At 49.3% G+C, this 19,375-nt stretch overlaps 1 protein-coding gene across 10 annotated transcripts in view; it reads right to left on the bottom strand.

Annotated features, from left to right (window-relative positions):
* BCL2L1 (BCL2 like 1) overlaps nt 1-18,609 on the bottom strand; it is a 49,257-nt gene extending 30,648 nt beyond the window's left edge. Inside the window, exons 1-3 of one of the 10 annotated variants that reach the window (XM_042980684.1) lie at nt 17,269-18,210; nt 16,282-16,975; nt 4,939-6,456 (exon numbers count right to left, since the gene is read on the bottom strand). In XM_042980684.1, coding sequence (XP_042836618.1) covers nt 6,361-6,456; nt 16,282-16,845 — 660 coding nt within the window. In that variant the 5' untranslated portion in view covers nt 16,846-16,975; nt 17,269-18,210 and the 3' untranslated portion in view covers nt 4,939-6,360. The other 9 variants (XM_042980685.1, XR_006215532.1, XM_007073540.3 and 6 more) reach the window with 9 other exon arrangements.
* Nucleotides 18,610-19,375: the final 766 nt, after the last annotated feature.

Genomic DNA, 19,375 nt, shown 5'->3' with positions numbered 1-19,375 from the left:
AGCAGGTTCCACACTCAGTGAGGAGCCCAACATGGAGCTTGATCCCACAACCCTGGGATCATGACCTGAGCTGAAATCAAGAGTCAAATGCTCAATCGACCAAGCCGCTCCTCTAGTTTTCTTGTAAATGCTATAATAGTGTACAAAAAATGATGTTCCAAACAACTCATTATGAGAAGCAACAAAGATAATGCAAGTAAATCACTAAACACAGTGCTTGGCACTTAGCATTCAAAAGATGAGCTGAAACAACACTCTCAATTCTTATTGGCTTCACTTCTCTGGGCCTCAGTTTTCTCATGTGTAAAATGAAAACAACATCTCAAGTTTGTTCATTTGCTCAGTCATTAGTCATTTGTTCCAAAATCATTCACTGAATGTTTACTACCTGCAAGGAACTGTTTTAGAGTTTTAGGAACTACAGATAAAATAATGAACAAACCAAAGTCCTTATAATCATGACACTTGTATTCCAGTGGAAGAAACAAAAACCAAGTAAACACACAAAAGGAAAATGTCAGAGATCAGTGCTATGACAAAAAATACAAGCAGGTGAAAGACTAGATAATGTAGCAGGTAAAAGACTAAACAAAGTAGCTCAGCTACTTTAGACAAAAGGTCAAAGAGAACCTCTTGGAGGAGGTGACCTGGGAGCTGAGTCAATGGAAAGAACCAGCAAGGCACACACCAGGGCAGAGCATTCTAGGTAGCGGAAACAGCAACTACAAAGGCCCGAAGGCAGGGACAAGTGTGATGGGAACAAGGAACAGCAGAAGCCTCTGTGGTCAGGGTACAGAGAGGGAGTGGAGGAATGGATGGAGGATGGGAGAGGCAGCCAGGACCAGATCATGCAAGTCTTAGCAGACTTGGTAAGGACTGTGGGTTTTATTCTAAGTGGGTAGAGGTTGACAAGCAAGAATGTGGTAAGATCTGGACCTGGTTTTTAAAATTTTTTTTTCAGTTTATTTATTTATTTTGAAAGGGAAAGAGTGTGGACACGCGTGTGCACACACACGCACACACACAAACACACACCAGTGGGGGAGGAGCAGAGAAAGAGAGAGAATCCCAAGCAGGCTCCTCGCGGTCAGTGCAGAGGCAGATTCCACTCGAACTCACAAACTGTGAGATCAGACCTGAGCTGAAACCAAGAGTCAGACACTTAATCAACTGAGCCACCCTGCCCCCCTCCCTCCCCACCCCCCCCAACCTGGTTTGGCAGTAGTGTTTTTTTTAAGGTCCCTTCCCAGCTCCAAACTTCTGATTCTTTCCCTGTCATTCTAGGCTCCCACGAACTAGCTGCATGATCAAGAAAGATGCACCCTCCTCACTGGAGAGGGCGCAAAGAGAAGGAGTGCAAAGAGAAGGAGCGGTTTCTGCCTAGGGCAGTAGTAGGGAATCTGTGCCACCTTGTTCTGCAGAAGATGGAGGGAGTGGCCCAGTCAGGGAGGGGTGGGAATCCCAGCTTGCAAAACATCCCCAAGCCACCTGTATTGTTTTTGCCTCCTGTGTGGAAGTTTCTGCCAATGACACAGTGCTCTGGAATGCTTCCCCCTCTCCCCCCCAACCATACACACACCCAACCTTCCGTTTACAGAGACACAGTTGTACTTTGCATTCCTCCCAGGATTTAGTTCAAATCTAGCCTACAGGAAATGGTCGATAAAGAGCTACTGATTGATTAATGAAGATGGGGAATATTCTCAGCCATTAAGCACATATTAATGAGTACTATGAGTACTATGTTGGTCTTTGGGGATGGAAGGTGATTAAGATGGGTTTCTTGCCTTCACTGAGCTCAGAATTCAGCAGATAGGCCAAAACCACAGACAGCTACAATGAAGGATACAAGAGTAACAGCAGCAACATTTACTGGGCCCTCCTTATCCAGAGGTAGAACACGTGGGCTTTGGAGCCAGCAGGCTTGGGTTCAACTCATGACTTCACCACTTAGTAGCTGTGTCTTTGGGCAAATTCCTTAAACTTCCCTATGCCTCACTTTTCTCCTCTGTAAAATGAGAATAATAAGAGTACCTACCTCAGTGCTACTGTTTTGAGAATTCAGAGAATTAATACATATGAACACTTAAGTGGAACTGCACAAAAAATACTATTGTTAAAATTACTCTAACATCTGTGTTGAGCTTGACATGTATGATCTCATTTCATCCTTATGAAAAACTGAGGCAGGTATTATTATTTCCACTTTTCAGAGGCTCAGAGAAGGGGAGGAATGTGCCCAAGGACAAGCAGCTGGTACGTGATGGAGCCTGGATTCAAATTCAGCTGTGTCTGACTCTATAGCCCAGACTGGGTGCCAACGGCAGGCTTTGCCCTGGAGCTCCATGGGCTTCCCTCACTGAGGTTTGGAGTACTGATTTCGAAAGCCAACTTCCACCACTAACTCAAACCAGAAACTGCCCCCAGGTGCCCACACACCTGCATGGACAGGCAGGCAGTTTCCTCTAGGTTGGCTTCTTGTCTGGCCCTATACATCTCTCAGTTTCGTCACTTAGCCACCAGCCTGGGGCCTCATGCCTGCACCTGCTGCTTGACCCAGTCCCAGGAGACCCTGAACTTAGACTTGGGCTCCCTCACTAGACCCTGCCCCAAAGGGCTGTTTCTGAGGACTCCCTGAAGATTTCCTTGATATGGTAACCCCTAGGGTTTCATATGAATGTGGGTGCTGTGAACAAAGGGAAATTTTTCTGGCTGAGTAGCAGACGGAGAAGTGGGTAGAACGAGGGGTGGATGTTCTTGTTCTGAATCAGAGGTGAGCGTGGGGTGAGGCCCACTGTGCCTCATGGTTTTATGTTTAAGCAGTACTGATCCTGGCTGGGTCAGATCTCCCACTCAGCAGTCCAGCCGAGGCAGGCGAGGACATCCTGGGGTTAGGAGGGAACACTCATTTCTACTTCCCATTTGAGTCACACTCAAGAGTTCTGGCCTTGTCTGGTAATTTGACTACAGAAGGCAGTAATGGCTTAATGTCACTAAACCCTCAGCCACCAAGTGCTAGGCCTCATCATAGTTGATGACAGCGAGAGAGACAGTTTTCAGCCTCGGTAAGTTCAGGGGGCCTTGCTTTCGGCTTCCTCCCAACAATCCTGTGAAAAGAGTATTATTTCCATTTTATGGATGTTCAGACTTAAAGAAGTAAAGTAACTTGTCCAAATTCGTGAAGCCAGATAAGCGAGCCAGCTATTGCTTCCACTCAAAACATGCTTGTTGGCTGAATGAATGAACGAATGAATGAATGACACAGCTATGGCTGTGACCTCGTCAAGGAACAGCAACAAGACCAAATATTTATAGTTCTCAAAGTGCTTTTTCATCTATCGTCTCCCTGGGCCTCACAGCTAGCCCACGAGGGAGGCAAGGCGGGTGTTATCTTTCTGCAACAGATGAGGCAACGGGCAGAGCTTGGGCAAGAGGCTTATGGCCACACAGCAAACAAGGAGTGGAGCCATCCTGGAAAAACTCAGAGGCCTCACAACACTTTGTTTAATCGTTCAAACATGTCACACACCTACTATGCGCTAGGTGTGCTTCTCTGCACTTCTATTTTTATTTTATTTAAAATATTTTATTTTTAAGTACTATCGACACCCAACGTGGGGCTCAAACTTATAACCTCAAGATCAAGAGTCACACGCTCCAGATGGAGCCAGCCAGGCGCCCCAACTTCTATATACTTTAAATATTCAACTCACTAAGCCTTCCACTCAGTCAACAAATAATGATTGAGTGCTTTCTATGTTCCAGGTTCTGTGGCAGGTTCTAGGGACACAGCGGTAAATAAAGCAGAGGAGGAGGGCCCTGCCTTCCTGGAGGTACTCAGCAAAGATCAAATATGCCCTATTGCCAAATGCCAGGTTAGCCACGATTACTGTGAACAGAGCATGACTTGGGGCACTTGTGGAGGAGGTGGAGGACAAGGTTATAGACCACTGTCCTCAGCTTCAGGATCTTAAAATCTCCAAGCTCTTGGTTCAAAGGATATCCACATACTCTCTCAACCTAGAAATTTTCTCTTGGAGAGTAGCGCCAATAGTGACCACAGCAACTTGACCACCTGTGAAGACACTCTGATAATAATAGCAGTAATAGTAGCTGTCATACTTAGTATATTTACTATATGCCAGCCCCCATGCTAAGTGTTCCATGTATCTTACCAGTTATTTTCATGCTCCCAAGAGTCTTTCAAGAAAAGCACTATATATTATTACCTCTTTCTTATAAATGAGGAAACTAAGGCTAGGGGAGATAAGTAATTTGTCCAAGGATAACTATAGGGCAAGTAGGCTCCAGTACTGGTTTGCCAAATTTTGTGCCTCTTAACAGTGATGAAATTTGTCTGAAGGAGGCCATGGAGAGGCAGACACCAGGAACACCAGGAGCAGCTACTGCCTGGCAGGGCTGGAGCCTCCAGAGCCCCCAAAAGATTCTTCTTCACCCCCTTCCATCCAGCCTTAACAACACACAGATGAGAAGGTAAGGAGGAAATGGTTAGGTGTGCTCAAGCTATCTCCAGGGGCATAGGAGTCTCCCTCTCTACAGAACCTCCAGGTAAGAAGTTTGTGACCTTTGTTTGCCACCCATCAACCCCCCAGAGAGAGAAAGAAGTGGGCATGGGTGGGGGCAGGGGAGTCTTTTCTCCCTTGGGTGGGTGGAGGGCACATCAAGGAAGAAGGGAGAAACCTGATTGGTTCCTTCCTTTCTTGGACAAGAAGCCCGTACATGTGATACAGTGCATATCCTTCACATGGAACCCCCTTGGGGGAATGCCAGGGCACCTTTTGGACCTAAGAAGCCTCAGAAAGGAGAGACTGGTACAGCCCTAAATTGCAAGCTAACAATTTCTAAGCATTGTAACTAGGTCATCAGGTTCCTAGAGAAGCCAGCTGTGGCTGGGGGATGGGGAGGGCAATTTTGTAGTCTACCAAGATCCCTACTTCCCTTCAGGCCCCGCCCTCCCTGAAATCTGCACCTGCTCCCAAACTGATCCCTTCCCCCAGCTGGGCCCAGCTGTCAACGGCTCCCAAAGCCCTGCCCCTGCCTTCCATGGGCCAGAACCATGGAGGCCTCTTGGGCAGGAGGTATCTTATTGCCACCTGAGCCCTTCAGAAAGGGGGTTGTACGACAGGGAAGAAGTGGCCTGTCATGGTGGGTATTTCTTGCTCCATGAGGGCAGCAAAAAAGTTGGGCCCCTTTGGGCCTTCCTAGGGTACCTTCCTGGCATTGTTGCCACAGGTGGCAGGAGACAGGTGATGTTTACCCTACTGACACAAGAGTTGCCAAAAGGCTTCAATCAAGCCTTTGAATCTGCACCTGCCCCAGAGCCCCAAAATAACAACCCGGGCAGCCTACCTGATCCACAGGTCACAGGTGCCTCTGGCTTTTATCTCCCTGCAGTTTTCCCTGCTGTGTCCCAGCTGGCAAGAGATTCTCTTTCCCAGGCGTCACCGGAGACCTGGCTGCATCCCTCTGGTATTGGGCCTCTCCCCACTGGGCCCACCTGTACTGTCAACCATCCCTATCCCTCTGCCCAGAGACTTCTGCCATCAGTCACTGCTCCCTTTTCCCTGACCAGCTTTACTCACAACCCAGACCCTCTTCAGCCAGTCTGCCCTCTCGCTACCTCCCAAACGCATCATACACTTTCTACCCTCCAGATCTGCCCGAGTGGTTCTTATCTACCAAGGCTGCCCTTGCACATTCCTTCCAACTACTGAAAGCCTTCATGGTCCACATCTTCCTAATAGGTAATAATGATGCCTAACATTGACTGAGTATACCGCGTCAGGCACTGTGCTAGGTGGGCTACAGGGTCACTCACTCATTTAACAAATATTTGCTGAGTGTCTCCTACATGCCAAGCACTCTGCTAGACGCTGGGGATGAAGGAAAAAAATGAGACAAAACTCCTACACTCTAGGGGACTTAGATTTTACTGGAGGAGACAGACGGTAAACATGTAAACATGGGTGGCTTCTCCAGAGGTGATAATTTCAGTCGAGACTTAAATGGTAAGATGACAGCCCTGATCAGATCTAGGAGAAGAGTGACCCAGGCTGAAGAAAAAGCAATTCCATGAGAAAGACATTACTACTATTATCTTCATCAAGGGATGACTCTTATCTTCACTTTACAGCTGGGGAAACTGAGGATTCAGTGTGCATTGCATTGCACAAAGCCACACTGCTGAGAAGGCTATTGTTCAAGCCTATGGTGATCTTTCCCCTCCTGACACTTTCCACTATTGGCGCAGGAGAGGGTCTGGGTTGGCAGTGCAGTTGGCAAGGGAGAAGGCGCATATTGATGATGCAGCCTGGGAGTGGAGGCCTCTGGACCGAGTCATCAATTGAATAGCTGATGGTGGAAGTGAGTGGCCTGGTTTGGCAGAGTTCCAGGGCATCTGTGGGATGCAGCCAGTGGGTCTGTCCTCTTCTGCTTCTGGAAACGACAGCACCGATTTGGCACAGTTTGCCTGGAGCCATTCACCAAGTGTTTCGGGTCTACTCCTCCTGCTGCAAATGAGTTTGCTTCCTTAGGGACAGAGACATTTTTGTCACCTAACCTGCATCTAATAATAACCTCATGTTCATTGAGCAGATGCTGGCCAAGCCCTTACCCAACCTCAGGCCCTGTGCCAGGAACTCAGGGTAAAATAAGCCAGTCCAGACCTGCAAAGAAGCAATGACGCAGTGGCTTGAGGGTAGGCTTTGGCACCAGATACATCTGAGTGCGAGACCCAGATCTGCCTCCTGTAAGGTATGTTAGTGTGGACATGTTATAGAGCCTCTTTTTTTTTTTTAATTATTATTATTTTTCAACATTTTTATTTTCTTTTTTGAGAGACAGAGACAGAGTGCTAGCTGGGGAGGGGCAGAGAGAGGGGGAGACACAGAATCTGAAGCGGGCTCTAGGCTCTGAGCTGTCAGCAGAGCCCGACGCGGGGCTTGAACCCCAGAACTGTGAGATCGTTACCTAAGCTGAAGTCAGACACTTAACTGACTGAGCCACCCAGGCGCCCCTATAGAGCCTCTTGAAGCTCTGGATTCTCTGTCTTGACACAGTTGTGAGGACCAAACAAGATGATTAACGTCAAGGGCATAAATGTAGCACTTGGCACAGAGCAAACACTCAACACACAGTATCTGTTATTATTATTAAAAAGCACTTTTAAATTTCACTTTCTTGCTTAAGCCTCCCTTACTCTGATGAGTTGGTATTACTTCTCTCAGATTTAAAGGTGAGAACTTGAAACTGATATGCCTAGTACTTATGTAGTAGAGCAAGAAATCAAGCTAAGCTTCAAGTCTGAGTCCGGAGTTTTATCTATGGGTGTGTGGAAGGTGATCAGTACACACCAACTATAATGAACCTTGCCTGGTGTGTCTGGCGATAGAGGGGGTAGACGGGTGATACATATAGCCTGACTCAGATGGCAGAAGGATACTAGCAAGGCCCCAGGTGTGGGGCACGGAAACAGACCACTGAGGGATGGGACCCAGGTCTACTCACCCCAGTACCCACAGTATCCCCAGCACTTAGCACATGTAAAGCATTCATCAGTACTTGCTGCTTTAACAAATGAAATCAAACTCTAAGGACAGCTCCAAGCAATGAACAGTCTTAGGGAAGGCAGACATTATATATAACATTCAGGCCTTAAAAGCCAGAAAAAGACTTGTAAGACTGATGCTGCCATTTACTGTGGGACAAGACTCCTGGCCTTAGTTTCCTTCCTGAAATGGGTCTAAACATACCCACCTCACCTACCTCGCTGTGAAATGATGTATACAAAGGAGGCTGGTAAATGACACAGCGTTCACACGCACATAAAAGCTACTATCATCACGCTACAGACTACTAAGGCAGTAAAGTGTTAAAAGTGTCACCTCGAGTTTGAAGCCCAGGTCGCCCTGGTATTAGCTTATGAGGCCCAGAGCGTGTCACTTTTCTCCGAGCCTCAGTTTTTCTCAACCATAGAATGAAGATAACCTTGTAGGGCTTTTAAGAAGGGTAGAGAAAAAGAACACAGGGTTTGGAGTAAGATCGTCTTGGTTTCAAATCCTGACTCTGCCTCCTGCTAAGTAAACCCTCCAAATCTCAGTGTCCTATAATGGTAAAGTTGTCAGGACAATAACAAAGAGATGATGTTGGTAAAAGGCCTGTCACGTAAGTGGCACTGGATAAATACCCACCATTGTCTAAACACTGGTACAATGGGGGGCAGGGGCCGAGTACTTAAAAGTGGGAGCTTGGAAACTACTCTCCCAGGCTTTGCCACTTACTACCTCTACCTGTGCTACCTTGCGTAAGTTGCTTAACTTCTCTGTACCTCAGTTTCCTCACTTGTAAAATGGGGTTAATAACAGTACCAACTTCAAAGTGCAGCTAGACGAATGGAATAAATAAATACATATAAAGCCCTCTGAACAATGCCTGGCATAGAGTAAGCACTTGATAAATGTTAGGTGCTATTAATAGTAATGTTAACAATAATATTAATCACCAAGTGGAATAAGAGGGAGGGACTGTTTAATCCTGGGATGTGGGCATCCCATGGAATAATTCCAGGGAAGTCCCTGGACAGCTCTGTAGTCAAGTTTTCAGCTGCTGAGAGAAAGACTCTTCCATGGAAAGGACAGGAGGCTGGGGGGCGGAGTGGGGGGGGGGGGGTTCCTGAGCAAAAGTCTCAATCCTGCTGACCAGGAAGCCAGCCTCTGGGGAGACAAGTCAGGCTCCTTGGAAGGGACACTGTGTTCCTGGCTCCGCCTGGCCTGACCGGGGAACAAAGGCACGTGTGTGTGGCCAGGGAGGAGGGAGGGGAATGTTTCCCTTTCAAGAGCGGAACAAAGGATCTGAGGCATAGTTGAGTGCGTTCCAATCCCCTCCCAAGCTAGCTCCCATTCCTCAGATGATTGTCCAACAAGGTTTTCAACCTTCTAGCTTCCTCTTGAAAGGTGAAGGGGGGAGGGGCTGACTCCACTTCACTCCATCCTCTGTCATCAGTCTCCAAGAGGCAGGATTTATATGTGCCAAACCTCTAAGATCTCTCTTAGGAGTCTCCATCCTGTGCAGGGGGGATGGAGTTGGGGGGGGGGGGGGGGGGGGGGGTAGGGACCTCAGGGGAAACTCGGGGTTAATGGATGACACAAGGCACTGCAAGTGACAGGCTTAATGTCCCTCTAGGGGGAGTCCCAGACTGAAACTGCTACTGAGTGATGGAGCCTGGGAGAGAGATGGAGTTCTGGCCAGCCCCCAGAACAGAACTGTTCTGACAGAACTAACTGGAAATGCATTTTCAAATCTTAAAGGGTTGACCAAGGGCTGGGGAGAGAAGCTAGGTGAAGGGTGAAGGGGGAGGGAGCAAAGAAAGTAACTGACAAGAGGAAAGGGAGGGACACGTCCAAAAAAAGTAGTTTGTGGGGAGGGGGGAGTCTTTAGGGACATTACTTTCCAGTTTCTACACTCTCACCAGCAGGAATCGGCTGCAGGGCTGGGACAGGAAGCAGTCCATGGAAGTCATTGCAATGGCATTTCCTGAAGAGCGAGAGAAAAACCTCTAGTTCCGAGGGGAGCTCTGGAGTCTGCCCAAAAAGCCTTGTAGCTTGGAGCTAGCTGTAAGGCTCCAGCTTGGCCTGAGAGTCTCATCAGGGATGAAACCAAGTACCAGAAGGTCCCAGAGGCAGTTTCTTTCTGCAAAAACACTATTTGCAAAAATCAATATGTAATAAATGGGAAGCCAGAAGGAGCCCTAGGATGTGGCTGCTGTTTGCTGCTGATACCGACAGTCACTACTCTGAGAACATTAAGAAGTGGATTAACTCACTGAGTCTTCAGAACAAGGCACTATTATTGCGGCTATTTACAAGTTAAAAGACTTGTCCACGGTCACACAGCAAGTAAGTGGTCAAGTGATCCACAGATCCAAACCCTGCCTCTTCCTCCCGATGTGTAACCTTGGGCAAGCCATTTCACCTCTCTCAGCCTGATTTCCCTCCGGCTCACCCCGCTGCGTGGCTATATGCATCAAAAAGGCAAGGTGGATATGAAAGCGCTTTGGAAGTTGCAAAGTGCTACATAAATGTAGAATATTATTACTGTGGGGTCAGTGAGAAAGTACCCTGCATTGACACTGGAATTACTTAATTTTTATAGCTCAAGTGCTGTAGCTGTTGATAGGAAAGAGCCATCCTCAAATGTAATTAATATGCCTTAATGGTGGAATTGGCCACAAGGCTTAAGGCCAGTGACAACCAGATTCCTACCTAGACTGTCCACTTCAACCCTCTGTCCTACAGATTTGGGGGAAACTGGAGCCTGGGGGTGAAGTGAGTTGCCCAAGGAAAGACAGTGAGTCAGAGCAGAATGACAGAACAAGGATCCTGACTCTATGACCAGTGCTTGTACCACCACAGCACAGAAACACCATGGACTCCTACCATGACAAAAACACTGCTAGGACCCTGCCCTGAGGATGTGCTGGAGGGGCATGGAGCCCAAAAAAGGAGAATGCATGCTGAATGGGTTTCTGACTTGAGTTCTGGGGTAAAAATGATAGGAATTATGCTAACAACTTGTGCCAGGCTCTACACATCTTGGGCATGCCTCATAAGGTCTTTGTCATGACCTGATGAAGCAGATATCATTTGCCCCAAGGTTCAGAGAATTCAAGAAGCTTGCCCAAGGTCACACAGCTAGATGTGGGTGAGCTACGACCTAGGCCCAGACAACATTTCAAACAGAAATATTGCTAGAATGGAGGAGAACCATTCAGGATACCGCATTTGGACAGAACTATCGCTGAAGAACATCTAGCTTATTTAGCCTTGATTTCATGACCTCCTAGCGGTTAAAAAATGTGGCCTCCATCAACATGCCATGTGCAAGCTTGGCCATTTGCTCTTAGTCCCTTCTTACAACTCCCACTTCCGTCTCCTGATCCAAACCACTATTCTTTCTAACCTGGCAGTTGCACCAACCTCATCACAGGGTTCCTGGCTGCAGCCCTTGCAGAATTCAGATCACTTTACCCGTGCTCCAAACTTTTTTCTGGTCTCTCACTCATTCAACCACAGCCAAGTCCTCATCGTGGCCTGTAATGCCCTGTGCAATCTGGCTTTTGGCCACCTCTCCCCCTTCAATCCCAACCACTCTCCCTCTTGCTAGCTCTTCTCCTGCCACTTTCTTCAGGTTCGGGCTCAAATATTACTTTTTGGTGAGGCCTTCCCTAACCACTCTTAAAACTGCAGCCCCACCTCCCTTGCTAGGCATGCCCTATACTTCAACCTGCTTTATTTTCTTCACAGCGCTTACTCTCACTTGATATGTTATATACGCATAACGACATGTTTGTTGTCCGTCTCTCCCCGCTAGAATGTGAGCATCACAAGGGCAAAACTTCATTTTACTTAAGGCAGTACCCCTAGTACCTAGGACAGCCTGTGCATAGAAGCTCAATAAACACTGTTTGAATCAATGACTGAACCATCAGGTAAAGGAGTTTCCATTACTATTATTCTGGTTTCTGGTTCGATAGCTGTGTTTCTTCAGAAATTTAGTGGGCATCTCTTTCATTAGGTGCCTGCTATGCCCAAGACCTCTGGTCAGTGCTGAGGAAACAAGTATGGGCAAGACGCAGACTTGACCTTCAGGAAAACTCCTAAATCTGGCAGAGATGTGATTGTGTTAGAAATGTCTTCTTTACACTCATTTAACACTACCACTGTTATTTTTCTCTCATTTATTCGAGTTCTGCTGGGTATTTTACCAATAAAAAAAGGCTTAGGCCCTCTTCCCAGATATTTGAAACTGGTGATCATATTCTCCTGAGTCTTCTCTTCCCCAGGCTAAACAAAAAGACCCAGTGGGATTGTCTGACTCAGGTCTGCCAACTGGGAACGGGGAAGACAGACTGTCGGCTATAGGGACAGAAGAGAAGTGGCTCCAGGAGCAGAGTGACTCCTTCAAAGAAAAAAGAGGGAGTCCCGAGGGAGGACTCTGTGGAATTAGGTTGGAGGTTGGGGGTGGGGACAGGGCCCTGCTAATTAAGGTAGTAGGAGATTATGCTTCTGTCGAAGAGCAGCTCACTGGGAATTACCCCTAAATCTATCCAGGCTAAACCCGGACAAGACCATAGTTGCTGAAAGAAGCCCCATGATGGAAGGCTGTGGCTACTCAAAATTGCTGAAGTCCATCGGACTCAGGACAGATACCTGCTGGGGAAAGGACAGCTGACAACCGCTGCTTCCTGCAGCCCAAACAAATGTGGTGACTGTCCACACAAAAGAAAAGAAAATCTTCTGGGTTCTGTCGAGACCCCCTGAAAAAACACCTGGGTAATTTTCTAGCAGAGGCTGAAGGGCTCCATGGGGCCACTGGGGAAATTAGTCCCAGGAAGTCTGGAAAATTCTGTGATGGTGACAGAATTTTAAAAGCAACGTCAATGCACATCCAGAAGAACTGGGTGTTTTGAGGTGGAGTCCCTGAGATATTTCTACCTCACTTTGGGACCTGAATGAGATTACTAAAAATTTCCACGTTTGGGGTTTCTAATGGGGTTTCCCCAAGAAAACCGCAGAACTGCCAACAGCTGCTGAGATCTGCAAAGGTCACTGAGGTGCTTCAGCTAATCATATACCCATGCCAAAGAAGCCAGAATAGGCAAGAAGAAACCTATAGAAACTAGAAGACCACAGAGCCATGCAACCTGGGAAAGGCCAAATTACGCTTCCTCTCCCCACACACTGTTCATTGCTCTCAGCAATGGTATTTCCATCAGGCTTAGGGGTTTCCCAGGCACAGAGATCCCAAAATGGCCTAGTCTACCTGGGCCCTCACCCTAAAGCTGTCCACATTCCACTGAAAGCCCCAGAAACACTCTGTCCTACAGAGAAGGTCACACACATCATATTCCAATCTAGATGATTATCTCAGGAGCTGGCTTTGTTTCTTGAGAAACTCTGAGGCCAAAGTTCAGTTTTCTGAGGAAGAGAGCCCACTCATTAAAGAGGTGCTTCTTCCATCCTACAATTAAAGGCCAGGAAGGGCTTTTGTTCTAGATCCTTTACTAGAGTCCAGCTATGGCAGGTGGCTATCATTATTCTATTTTACAGGTGAGACAGACGGATGGACAACAGAGACAAACAGGTTCAGCATCTTGCCATGTGACTCCAGTAAGGCCGTGGTGTGGCTATGACTGAAATTCCAGTCCTTGGAACCACCCACAATTAAGTAGACAGATCTGAAGCAGGCCACCTTCTCCCCACATGCACACGATTCTTATCTAAGCCTGAGAGGGTTTAACAATGAAAAAACTAACAAGAAGGTCACTCTGGCTAGGCAAAACCTTTAATGCCCACTTGAGTTTTACCAGTGCCAGAATCAGACTACCTGGGACCTGTTATGGCCAACAAAGGCACTGTTCTACCTGCACAATGCCAGCATCACAGACCAGAGTGAGTACCTCCACAGGCATGTTTTGTTTGGCCTTACTGCATCTCTGGCTTTCTGTGCCAGCATGTCTGGGTCACTTTATTACTCCCAGGACAACCTGATATGGGATGGAAAAGACTTCAAGCTTTGGAGTCAAGCTGACCTAGGTATAAACTCTCACTCAGTCACTTAACTGGTTGAGGGATACCAGGAGCCAGTCATTTAGCTATCAGGAGTTTCACATGTCAACTGGGAATAAACCCCCCCTACCTTGGAAAGTTACTGTGTGGGTTCTATGAAATAGCATGTCATTTCCACGAGGGAAGATACCACGTGCAGCTTATGGCCAGCACAGTGCCTGCCTCATGGTAGATGCTCAATAAATTTTGGTTGCGTAAATAAAAGACCCAACACAATGCCTCATACATAAGATGTACTCCATAAAGGTTCATTTCCTTCCCCTTTCCGGTAGGGATGCTAAATTTAGAGCATACCCCAAGGTGGTAATGGCCCATAAGTCCTACACTCGTGGATCCACCACAGCCTCCAGGAAGGTTTTGAGATGCCACTGCAGCAGCCAGTCTGTGCAGCTCAAACAGGATGGGTGGGTAGCTTCTATCCAAAGGATCCCCAGCCAAATGTTCTTTATGTCCTGGCCTCAGGGAGCATGTGTGCTGAGAAATGGTGCTGACATAACTTGCTCTTCTGCACACAACCCCTCTGTTCACCAAGAGGAAGTAACATACGGTATGTTGTCTAACGGGCTCTGAAAATCCTTGAGCAAAGAGACAGAAGATGGAATTTCAATCCAGGGGCGATCTGATGAACTCACCCTATGCTGCTGTGTCTAAAACCTCTTTCTACGTACAATACCGGGCGACTGGCAATTCTCTGATCCACGTAGCCCTCTGCAGAGGCTGGCCGACGGAACAGGCTCCTCTCCCAGACTGTCTTTTGTTAATAGCTGGCAACAACCCACCTGGTATTAGCACCACTGGCCAAAGACAATAGTTGGGCAAGGTGGGCATAAGGCCCAAGTCTACTAGGAGATGCCTCAGAGGGTGTGTCTAAAGCGCTGGAATCCCATCCCTCCTGGAATCAGCTGAACAAATATTTGCCCCCAAAGAGAATCAAAGCAGGAGGGAACGGCGAGGTCATCACACAAACCAACAGGAACTATTTAATCATTTATCCCCCCAGGGAGTTCATTTACAGAATGGCTTTCAAGTCTGGTCGGCCTTAGCTGGAGAGCTCTCCACCTTTACCTCCCCAACCCCACCCCAGTCATCTGACCTCTACTGACTTGACCCCTTTGTATTTTACAAGAACTAGCAGCAGGAAGAGTTAATGAAGTTGCAAAGAAATGGGAAATAAGACGGGGGAAGGGTTCCAGGGCAAACTAGGAGGTCTCTTGCTCAGAGGTAAACTGAAGTGCCACGCCCTAGGCCCAGCCTATGGATAATTTGCATTCTTGACATTCCAGAGTCCCCGGTGCAAGGCCCCTTCCACCTCAGCTCCTTCAATAGATGACTTATTTCCCAAAGCCTGCTCAATTTTCTGGGTATTCGAGGGGACCAATACCTCTCATAAGCCCTGCACCTCCCCTACGCAGGGAGAGAAGCAAGGAAATTAGGACCCATCTCACTGTGGAAGAGCAAAAACTGCCTACAATGACCATTGGTAAAGAACCTCTCACCACTGTCTCCTCCTAATTTGGTGATGGGCAAGAGAGTTCTTCCTCCCTAAGAAAGGAATGAGGCATGACTCCTGGGCCTAGAAAGTGCGTCTGGAACCAGTAACAACTACTACTATGGAAACTTGCTGGTGCCAGTCACTGCGCACATTAGCTCCGAGATTTACAATATCCTACAAGGCAAAGAGGGCTTGCCACGTTTTTTTTAGTGGAAGAAACCGAGGCTCAAGGTAAACTGGCCTGTCCAAGGTCACACAGCTGGTTAAGTGACCGGGCTGGCACTCAAGCCTAGGTCAGTCTGTTCCCGAAGCCTGTCACTGAATCTCAATGTCCTGAAGACCGGGTTCTTGCTTTGCCAGCACACAGTGCTCCATGAAGAGGCCCCAGGGCCCTGGCCGGAAAGCAACAGGCAGAACAGCTGGAGCTCCCCAACCGACCCCAGGCAGCGAGGTGCAAAGTCCCCGGGCTTAATGCGTGACACAGCAAGAGCTCGGCAAACAGGCCAGCCATGCAGAAAGTTACACACTTGGGAGCAAAGGAACATAGGGGAGCAGCGCAAACACGGCCAGCCCCCTGGCACAGCTTACATTGCCCTAGAATCTGACCATCCTCAGCCATCCATGCCAGTGGGAACTTCTGCCCGGCCGTGCCCTGTTCTGAGAGGAGAGGAACATGTATGCAACCTCTGAAATAAAGGGGAACTTGAGTTGTGGGAGGGAAGCCCAGGACAGGACTGACATCCCGGGGGGAGTAAGAATGGAGGAGCTCACAGGCGTTACGCTCAGCAGCCCTTTCTGTGGTGAGGGGAGCACTGACTGGACTCACTTCCCACTCGCAAAGATTTGGGGCCAAATAAACACACAGGCTGTTTTCTTCCGCTGGGAAACTGGAACACGAGTATGAAAGAGCGGGGCCGTGAGGGTGACCGGAATGAAAGCTGCCTGGTCCTTCAAGATCTAGGTCATCTGTATTTGAGAACAGCTAACCTCTTGTGGTGCAAGGAGGCCGGTCACATCTCCTTAACAAACAATACCTCCAATAATCACCCGGCACGACAGTATGGAGAAGCAGGGGAGAGGCTGTTAGGGATCTCTCTGACCAGAAGCCAAGAGAAAGGGACACACAAGGGGCGTGGTCCTTACCCAGCCGCCGTTCTCCTGGATCCAAGGCTCTAGGTGGTCGTTCAGGTAAGTGGCCATCCAAGTTGCGATCCGACTCACCAATACCTGCATCTCCTTGTCTACGCTTTCCACGCACAGTGCCCCACCGAAGGAGAAAAAGGCCACAATGCGACCCCAGTTCACCCCATCCCGGAAGAGTTCGTTCACTACCTGCTCAAAGCTCTGATATGCTGTCCCTGGGGTGATGTGAAGCTGGGATGTCAGGTCGCTGAATGCCCGCCGGTACCTCAGTTCAAACTCATCCCCGGCCTCCCTCAGCGCCTGCTTCACCGCTGCCATGGGGATCACCTCCCGGGCATCCAAGCTGCTGCTGTGGCCAGTGGCTCCATTCACCGCAGGGCTGTCCGCCAAGTGCCAGGATGGGTTGCCATTGATGGCACTGGGGGTCTCCATCTCCGATTCAGTCCCTTCTGGGGCCTCAGTTCTGTTCTCTTCCACATCACTAAACTGACTCCAGCTGTATCCTTTCTGGGAAAGCTTGTAGGAGAGAAAGTCAACCACCAGCTCCCGGTTGCTCTGAGACATTTTTATAATAGGGATGGGCTCGACCAGTCCATTGTCCAAAACACCTGCTCACTCACTGAGTCTGTTCTCTGCTTGGTGGTTCTCTTCTGAGATCCAAAGCCAAGATAAGGTTCTGATGGAAGAGAAAGAGCTTCAGGAAAAAAAAAAAATTAATATGCATGCCATTTACCCTACAATATCCCATTCCCCCTGGAGGTACCAGAACTGGTTTCTTTGTGGCTCTTAGGAAGGTCTGGGTCTAGCTTCCAGGAGACTTCAATGAAGTCAAATTGAAAGCACCAGTGGGCTCTTTCTGAATCATCACACAGGCTTTTTTTTTTTTTTTTTTTTTACTCCAGCCACCCCTTTTTCTCCGAAATGCCTTCCTCAGAAAGTCACCCGCACGGGCAGTCTGCCCCCCATCCCCACCCCCGCACCACCTACATTCAAATCCGTCTCAGGCGACCGCAGGCAGGTGCAACCCCCGGAAGATCTTTTGTAACATAGGTCGGGAGAAGAGGTGGCAGCCGGGATGCCGGCAACTCAGCCGGCCTCACGGCGGCTGGCAAAAAAAGGAGCTCTGGCCGGAGGGATCATGCGACCCGGCAGGCTGGGAGCCCAGAAGGCGATACAGGAATTACGAAGCTCAGGAACCGGCCCCCTCGCTTGCTTCCTCCTCCATCGCCCGGATCGAGGGCGGCCACTCGGCAGCGGCCTCCTGCCACCCGAGAGCCCAGCCCCCTCGCTCTTGCACGCCCCTTGGCTCTCCGCCTACTGGGAGCCAGGAGAACTCTCCCGGAGGTGGCTGGTGTGGGGTTTAGGTTTTTTGTTGTTGTTGTCGTTTCTATTTAAGTACCAGCCCGGGGTAAGGCTTCCGAAACCCTGAAGGTACTTCTCAATGGGGTTCAAGGTTTCGAGAAGGGACAGAAGGAGGGGGAAACTGCCTCGGATCTGCGGTCTGACTTCGGAAAGGCCATCCCCGGGCCTTTCCGGGAGGCTGACGGCCGGGGACCCCCCAGAAACACCGCCGATTTTCTTTGAATTCCCCAAAGGCCCTGGACGTAGCGGCGGTGGTGGGGGATTGCCGGGTCCTCCATTCCCCGCACGGACACAATGGCCGCCGGCGCCCTGCACAAAGAGGGGGTGAGGGTGAGGCTCCGGGCCTCTCCTCAGGTCAGGGAGAGGGCCTGAGGCCTGCTCGAACGTCTCCCCCCCACCCCCCGCCCAGCTGAGACCACGTTTTCCTGAGGACAGGCCCAAGGTGGCTTCCTGGCGCCCCCGGGAGGCCTTGGGGGCCGGGGGCTGCACCTCTCCGGAGCCCGGGGCGGGTGGGCTGCGGCCTGGTGGCTTCTCCCGCGCGCTAGGCCGGGTACCCGCCGGGCCACCGCCCCGTTGCCAGGCAACCGCTCTCCCTCAGGGGCGCCCCCTAGCCCTTTCAAGAAGGAGGGGTCTCGCCCCCGGCGGTCCGCCCCGGCGTAGCCAATCTGTAAGTCCAGTCGGCACGGAAGCGAGACGGCGGGGGCTCTCATTGGGCGCAGCGCCTGCCACGCACAGGGGAGGCGGTGCTCTCACCTGCGAGCCCCGCGAGCCGTGGGGGGCCACGTCCCCCCTTCATCGGCCAGGTAGTTTCCAGACGCGAGGGCTCTTCGTAGCCAAGTTCCGCGCTGCGGACCCGGGCCGGCCTACCTGGCTGACGGCTCGTGCTGTCTCTTCCGAACGAGCCGGCCTCAGTTTCCCCTGAAGAGACCGGGGGAACTTGCAAGCTCAGTCACTTCCGGTGCCGCGGCAGCGCGCGCGAGCCCGAGACGCAAAGGGAGTGCGCGCCTTGAGGACTGGCGTCAAGACCTGGGAGGGAGCGCCCCCTTGCGGCAGATCTGGGGAATATGGAGACGCAAAAAAAAAAAAAAAAAAAACCCCAAAAAAGTCAACGTTTATATTCACATTTCGGTGCGTTCACTTAGTCAGTGTCCTCTATCTGTGTTTATATATCTAAAAAGCGTCGCGTTATAACTAAGAACGTTGTGTCTGGGATTCCAACTCTGTCAGCTGGGGAAGTTATTCAACTGCTCTGTGCCTCAATTTCCTTAACTGTAAAATAGGTGAAAACACAACCTCCCTCATTGAGTTATTGTGAGGATTGAAAGAGTTGTTGTTTGTAAAATCTGTAGCACAGTGTGTGGTCCATAGTATATGCTGCATAAATGTATTCAACAAATGTTTATTATTTGGGTTGCTGAAGATAGAAACAAGACAAGACATGATCCCTGCTTTCATGAAGACTTAAACCCTTGAGCTGGAGACAGTAAACAACTAAGAAAATACACAAACAAGGAAATTTCAAATAGTGACTAGTGCTATGAAAGAAGTAAATCAGGTTATTGTCATAGAGTGAAGGGAGTGTGCTGCTTTAGACTGGGTACCCAGGGATGTAAACCCTGCCCTGCCAGCCCAGTGAGAGAGGCATTTGTTCAACAATTGCTTATGTGGGATGGCCAGGGGTGGCCTCTTGGAAAAGAGACCTAGAACCCAAGACTTAAAATATAAGAAAATG

Source organism: Panthera tigris, chromosome A3 (genome assembly GCF_018350195.1).
Source record: "Panthera tigris isolate Pti1 chromosome A3, P.tigris_Pti1_mat1.1, whole genome shotgun sequence".
NCBI classification, from domain to species: Eukaryota; Metazoa; Chordata; class Mammalia; order Carnivora; family Felidae; genus Panthera; species Panthera tigris.
The sequence above is the reverse complement of the archived record's forward strand: the minus strand, read 5'-3'. Positions and strand labels throughout refer to the sequence as shown.